This window comes from Cariama cristata, unplaced genomic scaffold (genome assembly GCF_000690535.1).
Source record: "Cariama cristata isolate BGI_N322 unplaced genomic scaffold, ASM69053v1 scaffold8573, whole genome shotgun sequence".
Lineage (NCBI taxonomy): Eukaryota > Metazoa > Chordata > Aves > Cariamiformes > Cariamidae > Cariama > Cariama cristata.
This window is the reverse complement of record NW_009610096.1, coordinates 47,482-58,645: the sequence shown is the minus strand read 5'-3', so window position 1 is coordinate 58,645 and position 11,164 is coordinate 47,482. Positions and strand designations below refer to the sequence as shown.

General features: G+C 37.0%; 1 protein-coding gene across 1 annotated transcript; it reads left to right on the top strand.

The window, feature by feature from the left end:
• Positions 1-915: 915 nt before the first annotated feature.
• LOC104159765 (dual specificity protein kinase TTK-like) lies at positions 916-7,645 on the top strand (the record flags this gene model as incomplete). The annotated part of the gene is made up of 8 exons (XM_009697760.1): positions 916-1,073; positions 1,166-1,317; positions 2,569-2,693; positions 3,008-3,088; positions 5,055-5,231; positions 5,962-6,052; positions 6,291-6,388; positions 7,556-7,645. Coding segments are annotated over 8 exons (972 nt in total), but the record flags the coding sequence as incomplete, so codon positions are not given.
• Positions 7,646-11,164: the final 3,519 nt, after the last annotated feature.

The window sequence follows — 11,164 nt, the reverse complement described above, 5'->3', positions numbered from 1 at the left end:
TTTGCCCTCTGGGCTGCCAGGGCTCACTGCTGACTTCTATTGAGCCTGGTGCCCACCCGCACCCCAGAACCCTTCTTGTAAATTGGAATAACACTGGCTAGCTTCCAGTCAGCAGGGACTTCCAGGAAAAAAAATTGTCCTGTGTTGGCAGTGTACAATCGTAGAATGAGGTAGGATGGAAGGGGCATCTGCATGTCACCTGGTCCAATGGTCTGCTTAAAACAAGGCCAAAATACAGTGGGTTGCTCATGGTCTTGTGTAGTCCGGTGAGTATCACCAAGGATGGAGACTTCACAGCCTTTCTGGACAACCTGTTCCCCTATTTGACTACATAATGGTAAAAAAATTTTCCTAATCTCTAATTGGAATTTTCCTTGTGGTTAGCTATGCTTGTTGCCTCTCATACTTTGATAGTTCAAGAGAGGCTGTCTTTTTTGCACCTTCCCTTTAAATGGCTGAAGACAGCAATAAGATTGATTCTCTGTAGCCTTCTCATCTTAAGACTGAATGAACTCAGTGCTCTCAGCCTCTTCTCATGTGCCATGTGGTCTAACCTCCAAATCATCTTGATCTGATGAAATGGATGTGCAGTGGCAGGTCAAACCCTTATCTCTGTGGGAGGTGTTATTTTGTGTTTTTTATCTTGGGAACGCTTCAGACTTGTGGTCAAATACACCTAGTAAAATATAATGTGGTACCAACATGGTTTTTGATAGAGTTGTTTTTTTCCTTTTCTAACTGGTGATTTAAGTTTTCTTTGTGCTAAATTGTATGAACTTCTTTGTAAATTTAGTGTTGCTTCTTCCTTTTGAAAACGCACACTTTTTCTTTGAGATTCTGGCTGTAGTGAATTGAAGGACCAGAGTAAATCAGAACTAGGATTGAATGAAGTTATTAATTGATACTGTTTTGCAGGTATTTCAAGTACTGAATGAGAAGAAGCAGCTGTATGCTGTCAAATATGTGAATCTAGAGGAAGCTGATCAACAGACTGTTGAGAGCTATAAGAATGAAATTTCTCATTTGAGTAAACTGCAGCAACATAGTGATAAGATCATCCGCCTTTATGACTAGTGAGTAAACACTAATTCTATTAAACCAGTATCTCTTTTATATAAAAGAAATTGTCTTAAATTTTAACATGTGCATATTTATTTATTTTTAGTGAAATTACTGATCATCATATCTACATGGTAATGGAGTGTGGAAATATTGATCTCAATAGCTGGCTCAAAAAGAAAAAAAGCATTGATCCATTGGAAAGAAAGAGCTATTGGAAAAATATGCTGGAAGCTGTTCACACAATCCATGAATATGGTATTCTTAAATAATTCTAGGTATTTGTAGAGGTTATATGGCAGAGATAATATGAATGTGCTTAAATTTTGGAGTACTGCTCTTAGTTTTTGTGTAAGCCTAGTGACCTTCAAAGATGGGTATTTATGGTGAAAAAAATTTTCAGTGAAACAAGAGTAAATCTTGATGCAGAGAGAGACTTTGCTAACTCTAAGGGATCTCCAAGTATCACCGTTAATGCTTTCTATTTTCAGCCAGAAAATAATCTTTTCTCTAGTAGACTACGTTGTATACTCCCAATACTGCTTGCTCTCCATTAGAGTCAAATTTCAGCCACTTATCCTCTCCAAAGAAGCTTTGACATTAATGACAGCTTTTACACAGCTCTGTCATCTTTACTTTGACATAGCATTTCAACTTTTTCTCATAGTTCTTCAGGCTTTCCTTTCATCTTTACCTATGTAATTGAAGTGCATGCATCTGTATTCTGGTTGGCTCTGTAACATAAAGGAGAGAGCGGATTTGGATCCTTTTCCTATTTAAGAAAAAAGTGAAGAGACCTTTACATACAGCAGAGAGCATCACTACTTTACAGCACAAGAACACTAGGACGTTCAATAATGTAGAAAGATAGCAAAACCTACTAAAACACAGGCTACATACTACACGATGTGTTCTTGAAACAAACACTTTTGCAAAATATAAAGATGATAAAGATGGATTGATTGATTATATGGAAAACCACCAAAGTTCATAATAAATCATTTAAGTAGGGTTTGTGAGAGGTCAGTCATATGTAACACTCAGTGAATGGTACCTTTTGAGATCAGGAAGCAGAAAACACCAGACTAAGCAATATAATTCTTTTATTGTAAGTACGTGCTTAGCTGATTATTGAAAAGAAAGCTACAGGAGTGGACAGGCCATTGAATTGCTCCAGAACAGCAGTTCAGTACGGCAGTGTGCACATACAGCTAGAGGGCCTGTCCCTCAATGAGAGAAACTATATGACTCGAGTCTCTTGGAGCTATTTTGGGGTGCCTGCAGATTTGAATAAGTAGTATTTCAAACAAACTCATGCAAGTATTAACTGTTTAAAAAGAAATGGAAAGACTTTTATGAAATCTTCAAAGAATAATTTAGTTTTGGCCAGGTAAAGCTGATCTGTACCTTCTCTCTGTGCAAGTGTTATGGGAATTGAGCAATAAAAAAAACCCCACAGTATTAACTTGGAATGACTAAACCTGGATTGACTTTAAACTTTTTTTACAGGAATTATTCACAGTGATCTGAAACCAGCAAACTTTCTGATAGTTGATGGAATGTTAAAACTAATTGACTTTGGCATTGCAAACCAAATGCAGCCAGATGTGACAAGCATCATTAAAGATTCTCAGGTGAAATACTTCTGGAAAATTGATACATGCTTTACAGAAAAGTCCTATGGTACTTGCTGATTATGTTGATTAATGTAGTTAACTTCAATGAATACTGAAATTTTATGCTGAATGGTTTTATATGTGTGTATAGATAAATATTCCTATATATGAATTTTTCCATGTTTATTGAACGGAATAACAGTGGCCTTCAGCCTTAATACAAACAGATTTTCAAGATGCTTTTCAGTGCTTTGAGACAAAGTCTAACTTTTTATTAAGTGAGTTAAGTGCATGCTTTTCTTAAAGGAATATTTTTACATTTTTATGGCTAGGTTGGCACAATGAATTATATGCCACCTGAAGCAATAAAAGATATGTCTTCCTATGGAGAAAATGGGAAATCTCGATCTAAGGTAACATATGATCTTTTTTCTTCTATTCCATTCATGTTAGGAAGAAAGTAATTCAGGCATATATCTTAAGACTTAGTTTTCTCAAGATCTTCCACTGAAACTAGAACTCAAGGGAATCCATTGTGTCACAGTGATGGTGTGTAGAGATCGAAGGTGAAGTTTATTCGTCTCAGCTACCTAAAAGCATTTTGCAGATGGTGTTTAGAAAAATGTAAGTGCTGAATTAAGTAAAATTGGAAGTAAAGCACATGCACAGGCTTGGGCATTGGAGATGCTGATAATATAATGATATCATCTAAACTGGTAATAAACATAAAAATATTTCACAATTCACTTTTATGGAGCAATATAAAAGTCTCACTGTTATCAGTGTGAATGGCATTGAACAGCAATATAGAGTACAGTGAAACGCGTGCAGCCTTTCACACACCAGAGGCTGTACCGATGACTAATGTTACAAAAGTCTTTTGAGCATCTTAAGGGTCCACTATGCTGTGCATCTCTGACAAGTCCTTCTTTGCACTGAAATCGCTCCAGGGCAGAGCTTTCAGGGGGTGTTTCTGGGAGGAACTTCCACAGAGCTGAGTGAGAGAATCATTCCTCGGTCTCTTCTTGGCTGCCTGTTGTGCTGCTTATGCCCTTTTGTTTTAGCTCTGCTCTGCCAAAAATCGGTGGCGCTCTTATGGTACTGCTAGCTGCTGCACGGCTACATTTTAGCATTCTGCAGAAATAACCCTGGCTTATATCTTTTTCTGAAAGCAAGAAAACTTGCTTTCTGATATAAACCATTGTTAGTATGTTTGTTTAAACAAGAAGATACAATGATGCTTGCATCATTGTAATATTTTTGAATTCTTTTAAGTGAGAAGCGAGTTTTGCAAGAAATAAGCGATACTTAAGGTCTTTTAAAAGATAATACAATGAAGTCTAGTATTTTAGGGGACACATGTATGAGTTTTCTGTATACTATTTTTCTGTGCTACAGAGTACTGTGCATTGTAGAAACTTTTATAACTTCACCAGGGCAACAGAATGTGAATAATGAGGAAAGTACGGAAGGAAAGCAATTTCACATCGACAGTCAAACTTCAGTTAAGGGATACATAGTTTTGTGGAAAAGTATTTTAAAAAAATAATCCATATTCATATGTATGTGCATATACACACTCAAAGATTGTGACTTTGTAGCAGTTGAATAGAAGTATTACTATGTAGTGAAACACAACCTTGTTTTTCTAAACACAGAATAGAATGTTTTGTAGATGGATTTCTTTTGTTAAGGATGATACTTTTTACCTTTTCCTACACTTTTAAAAGTTGCATGCAAAGTGCAGACTTGTTCTGGAGCTCAGCTCACCTAAGCAAAAAGTCTAACCATTGTGCTGGGAGTCAGGCTCTTTGTGTGCTTCTTTTTCCACCTCCCTCCTCTCCCCCAATCTTATGTGCTTTTCTTAAAGTGCTTCAGCTTCAACAGAAGTGGAAAGTCCTCCTATAAGGAACAGCCCAGGTGTGGTGATAGAAATCTAGATCTGAATCCTCTAAACCCACAGGAACTGAACTATGGCTTCCCCCTTTGGGGACATAGCTGTGTCTTAGTGGTTTCTGGATTTAATTAATTTAGTATGCTTTTATTTGTATTTACTCATAAATCTGAAATTAGAATCCTGCAGTTCAACTTGTTAAGGACTAACTTTAATTTTATTTTAAGTTAGTTCAAGTAAGTTGATTTTTCAAAGATAATAAAACTAGGTTTCTTACGGAGTATTAGTGAATGAAGCCACATCACTGTCTTGGTAGATTGTGGCATGCTGTCTTGGTGATTGTGTGTGATAGTTACTAAAATCTGTTATCCAATGTAAAATATACATAATATTAAGTGAAATGACTGTACAATTATATGATAAATCGACTGAAGGGACAGTTCCTTAAGTGAAGAGTAATCTTAATTTTTTTGTTTTTCTATTAGATAAGTCCCAAAAGTGATGTGTGGTCATTGGGATGCATTTTGTACTGTATGACATATGGAAGGACTCCATTTCAACATATAACAAATCCAATTAATAAACTGCATGCTATTGTTGATCCTAGTTATGAAATAGAATTTCCAGATATTGCTGAGAAGGATCTTCAAGATGTGCTAAAGGTAACTGTCCCTTTAATATTAATTTTGATTCAAATAATGGCAATTTCATTATTTAAAGCATATTTTCTTAAACTGAATGAGTTGTGCATGAGAAACTTTTACAAATACATGCTTATTGCTACTTGCAGTAACAAGCCTTATTCCAAAAGACGACTCAATGAAGCCAGAGCTACTTCATACAGTTTCCATATTAAAAGTCTATTTTCAGCTCAGTAGTACATAGACAAGTGAATACTTAAAGCAGTCTGGCTTAACTCCTTTGGCTGAACAACTCAAAGTAAATGCAGTAGCTTTGGTACTTGCCATCCCTTTCCCTCACTCTTGTCTATTTTGCCTGCTTTTGAAACCTGACCTATGCTTTTACTCGAGCCCTAATTGTGTTGCCTAGCAGGTAACAAACTGAAACTCAGAAACACTTATCCCCTTAACTTTCAAATCTTGGTGTCACTTTGTTATTTAGAATAAAAGGATATTGTAGGTTCTGGTCTTCGCCTCTTCTGACATTGTTGCTTGAGTAAAACAGGATACCAAACTTTATTCTGAAGATAATTGCTAATGAAGCCAATTAGGTTAATCTGTTACTGTATTGAGAGTTGAGTCTTTCTGAGTATGTAGTTTGGCAGTAAGAAGTTCTGACGTGAACCTACAGGGTCTTTTAAAGATCCTACCTGTTAATTCTTAGGAAAACTCTTAATTTATAGGCAAAGCATTCTTCTTTTTTCATTTGCAGCGCTGTTTAATAAGAAATCCTAAACAAAGAATATCTGTTTCGGAGTTGCTGGTACATCCCTATGTTCAAATTCAAAGTCATTGTCACTCAGGTACATTTATTTTTAAATACATTTTCATTAAATAGTATTTATAATTCTGTTTAAGAAAACAAAATGCTTTACTTATGTATGTCCTTTCTGCTTGTTGGTGTAACAATCTATTTTGTTTGGTGCCTATGTATGTTTCAGAAAAGACTTCAGTATCTTAATTCTTAAACCTCTTAGAAATGGTGCTGGTAACTTATCCGTAGTTGTATACAACTGTAGCATGATTATAAATTACCCACAGGTGTTCCAAATGCGAAAGCAACAACAGAGGAAATGAAACGTATCCTTGGCCAGCTTGTTGGCTTGAATTCTCCCAACTCTATTTCTAGAGCTGCTAGGGTAAGTAAATTTTCTTTTCTATATTGTATTTGTATGGTAGTACATGTTTATGCAAACAAAGGTTAGAGTGGTAGTGGAAGCTGAAAGGATACATGTATCAAAGCTTTAACCACAGCTGGAAAAACATTGTAGTGCTTTCGTCTGCAAGCATGCAGAATCTCTCTACATCCTTCTGAATGGGAAAGGTTGAAAGGAATGATGATATTCTTGATTCTAGCTTTTTCTTTCCTTTCCACCTCCCAGTATGTCTGTATTGCTTTATTTCCAAATCCTCCACTGCCCTAGCATCTCCTCTCTAAAACAGTCCTTACTGTGCTATTTTGCTTTTAAGCTGCCCAAAACCTGTAGTAGGTCTTCTAACTGAAGAACCATCATTATAGCGAAATGATCTATATTGATCTGTCCAGTGCGCAAGCTTTTGGACTGTGACTGTTCTTACCTCCTGGAAGTTGCTGAAATGTTAATGCATCGCTATATGTAAGTTAATCCCTGTATGTTGAAGTATTCCAGCCTCTCGGTTTACTGCCTGAAAGAGCAACTTGATAACTCTTCTCCAACTCAGTTCTTTCCACCTGTCTCTCAGAGGAGGTGATGGTGGTCAAATGTATAATAAGTTGAGATGGAACGCAAAGGTACTTTCATGGGGAGGAAAGCAAATTCAGTATGCGTGAAGTAAATATAAAGAAGTTTATTTACATTTAGACTGCTAGTCATACCTGACCTTTTTTAAAAATAAGGGGGTGAGCAAGAGACGATCCTTCTAACAGTATTGTGATGTGGCTATGTTTGTGAGCACTGATTTTCCTATCTCATATAAAGCTTGCTCACTCTGAGTGTGCAAATACTCCTCTCCTTCCATGCTGGTGTTTCCACATCAGGGGCAATTAATGGAGTAAACTGGCCAACTTGTGAAGCTCTGTATCTTTGCTCATGCTCCTAAGTCAGCATATGCTTTCTTTTAGGCACTACATTGCATTACAACTGGTACGACTAAGCTGTCTTAAGTGTATCTTTATTTTATGATTTGAGAGAGAAATTTTAGTATGGAGTTTGGAATATTTCAGTATGTGATGATTTAATTCAAGTGGTAATGATTATTATATAGTTTGAAGCCATGTGCAATACAGCTGTGTTCATCTGAATAACTGTGTTTTTATTAACTTTCAGACTTTATATGAACAGTGCAACAGTGGTAAAAGTCTTGATGTATCAGCATTTGCAAAACTTGGGAGTCAAAAATCACGGACAACAAAATGATGCACTACTGTTCAGGATGCAACAGAGATGTCTGGTCTGTTCAAAGTTGTTTTGTGCTGCTAGCTTTTAAAAGGACACTCGGGATAAAGTTCACATTTTAAAATGTTCTTTGTCTTCTGATAATGCTTGCAGATCATTAAAAAGAACTTAATTGAATGCTTTTCACTGGGGGCTGTTTCACTTTGCCACTTGGATTGAACAATGAAAGTTGCTAGCTGGCGATTATGGTCTTTGTTACTTACCAAGCACTACAGTGTTTGGAGTACAAAAACTTGTATGAGAATCTTCAAGATTTTTTATCGCTCTGAAGCTAAAACAAAAAAGTTCCTAAAATGCCAGTTGGTGTACATGAAAAACATGCAAATATCTCTTGAAATATCTCCTATGACATGAAGGCAGTATTATGCTGTTCTGTCCTTTACCAACAGACACTTTTTGTGTCCAGTTTTGATCATAACTAAGGAAATAAGCACTCTGTTTAAGTGATCAGTTACAATACCGGTAGATACATGTAAATGTCACCCAGTTGTGAGCTGTTCTGTGGATAAGTGACATGATGGAAGCATCAGTACTGTTCTGAAGTTCTATGAATAAAATGGCTTTTCTATTGAAAATGCTGCTATAAATCCAATATTCTTTTCAAATTTCAAAGTAATAGAAAACCCATCAAGATTCATGATGATCAGAAATCACTAATTGGATTTTTAAAAGCATTAATACTAAGCACTCTTTAAAATGCACTGAATGTAGCAGGACTGGGGCTTTTTTACGCAACTGTTAGTGGATTGACTGGGTTTTGTTTTAACTGAGTTACATTTCTGTGCAAGTATATGAATTTTAAATGTACTTAAATCATTGAAAGATGTTAAAATAATATCTAATGATTTTAAATTGCAAAAAAAAATCTTACCTTCAGTTTCAGGACAGCTGCCATGCTGTCCTTGGGATACCTTCTAAAATGTGGAGCTTATCAGCTCTGTATCTTCATCAAGCGTTTTGAATTAGTCTGTTTTGCTTTTCCTTAACAGCCCTGCATATGAAGAGCCCAATTTCATTATTAAAGTGACTCTTTCCTTGTTTATCTGCATGAATTAAGAGTATGACATACTCATCAATCAGTGATGGAGAAAGTTGAAGGTCACCACTAGGGAAGCTTTCCTTGACAATTTCTGCATGTTAGATTACTGAGTTTAAAATATTTCAATGCTCATCTGAAGCTAAGATAACAAAGTCTGTGATAGCTTTTGTATTTTGTGTTTAAGTTTGGCTAACTCATATTGGGAAAAGATCTTGTAATATAATGCTTCACAAAGGTCTATGTTGTAAGCATATATTTAAGTATTCATTCACCCTTCTGAGTATTTTTCTTCAGATTGCCTGGGTTCACAGGATTTAGTTTTTCTTTTTGATCTTGAAACATTAGGTTTCACTGCTGTCTTACTACTAGTTGATTTCTGTAGCTTTCACTTCCATGACTCTTGAAAGATTTAGAAGATCAAAAATGTGAGTGGCATGGTTAGATGTTAACCTGAACCTGTCACAGTACTGGGAAGTCTCCGCAAAGCCTCTGAGGAAGGGAGGCAGTCTAGTTTAGACTGCCAGGTTTTACTGTCTGACAGAAGTATGATTATGCACCCAAGCACTGGAGCACAAATCAAGCGCCTGGAAATTGTTTCTGCCTCTGTGGTGGAGGTGCGTGTTCATAGCACTTCTGTCATCTACATGCCGTCAGGCAGGTCGGTTAGGTCAGCTGCCTGGGGGAGGGGGGAATGGCCATTCTTAAGGCTTACTTAAGTCAACACATTTTGGTGCCTTGGGAGGATGCCACTGACGTCCAGAGAATTCTTACAAATTACTTTGAGCATCACAAAATACTGGGTAGTTGTGTGTGTTCTGAGGATGTGGATATTGTTCTTGAACTTTGTTTTACACCCTAAAAAGGGGAATTCCCACTGCCTTTGCCATGTGTGTTAGCAGGGCTGAGATGCATTTATCTTCTCTTTGTCTAGGTAAGCTTATCCTATACCTATAGGAATAGGCATATTGTACTGCATGCTCTGCTCTACTTTCCCTTAGCGTTTATGGGGGATCACTCTTTACTGACAACTTCAGTTAAAAAAAAAAGTGTTACCTTTTATCCGTGGAAGGTGCAGCTATTTCTGCAGTGATCCAGATACAGTGGCAGCTGTACTTTGCATGATTCTTCAGCTCACAACATAACCTTTTTCCATGCTTGCACACTGAGCAGTAGTAGCTTTATTGGTATCACTCATAGCACTATCATAATGTCTTGATCTGAAGTTAATAGCAAAGAAAAGAGATAGTGAGCTGTAAATACCTATCTCAACAGCAGTATTGGAGGAAAGACTTCGTTTCAACGTGTTCTTGCTATCTTTCCTGCCATTGACTTACTAGTTTTTCGCTGACTTTATAGGCCTATGAGAACTGACGAATGAGAGAGAATAGCACACACTTTGATCTCAAATGATATGTGAAACTCAGAAGTATTGTATTTTTTTCCCAAACTAGAGTAGCTTTGATTTTTTTTAATAAGGTTTTCAGAGCTTGCTAATATAATTAAAGCACCCCTTGATAGGTGGGGAATTTTGTTCTTAATTCTCTAATATTCAAAGCAGCAAAACAATTCTTCAAATCATTAAAGAAGTTTGGGTTTAAGATTAATTAAGAATAGTATTTCTGTAACTTTATCAGGCCTCTACTTAATGTCTGTGTTTCAAAGCTCTAAGCCCTCACCACCTTCACATGCCAGTTAGGACTATCCTGCTGTGACAGAGCAAGGGCTTGTAAAAAGAGCATTAATTATTCTGGGGTGTGGTGTTCCTGTGTGTGTTCAACACCTGCCCTTCTTTGTTTCGGTTGCAGTGGTCTCTGGACTATGCAGGGAGAGTGATTAGGAGTGGGAACGACTCCTGATACCAGCCCTTCTCCGCTCAGCCTCGCCTGGGAGGAGGGCTGGAGCAGAGAATGTGCTCACCCAGTGATGGGGCATATGCAGGAACAGCACATCTCCCTTGTAAGGGCCAACTTGGAATGACAGATTTAAGTTTGTTGATCTATTGTTATTATATGAAACAGATTGTGGAGTCTCAATTAGTCATCTGTGGGGATGAGGTGTAGCTATCCTATATTTCTAGGGGAAAAAAGTTAGACTTCCCTGCCATGGTCCTGTTCTTTTGGATTTTTTTTTTTTGAATCCCAGACTTTAGTATCCCTGTGGCAGTTCAGTGGTATTTCAAGCATAATGAGTACATCTGCTAATTGTACTCTGCTTGTCTGTTATAAAAGTTAAAGTTATAAAGCTTGGAACTACGGAACAAAAAATGTTAATGTTCTGCACCTTTCATATTCTAGACAGTTTGGGAGACCACTTATGGTGTGAGAACTGAAACACTGTCTCTGGCTTTCTCTGGAGAGGGGAAAAAGAAGTATCAGCCTCTTCAGAGGAAAACTCATGAAGAAAATCTTTACTCTGCAGAAACATCTTTTCATGGAGTTACT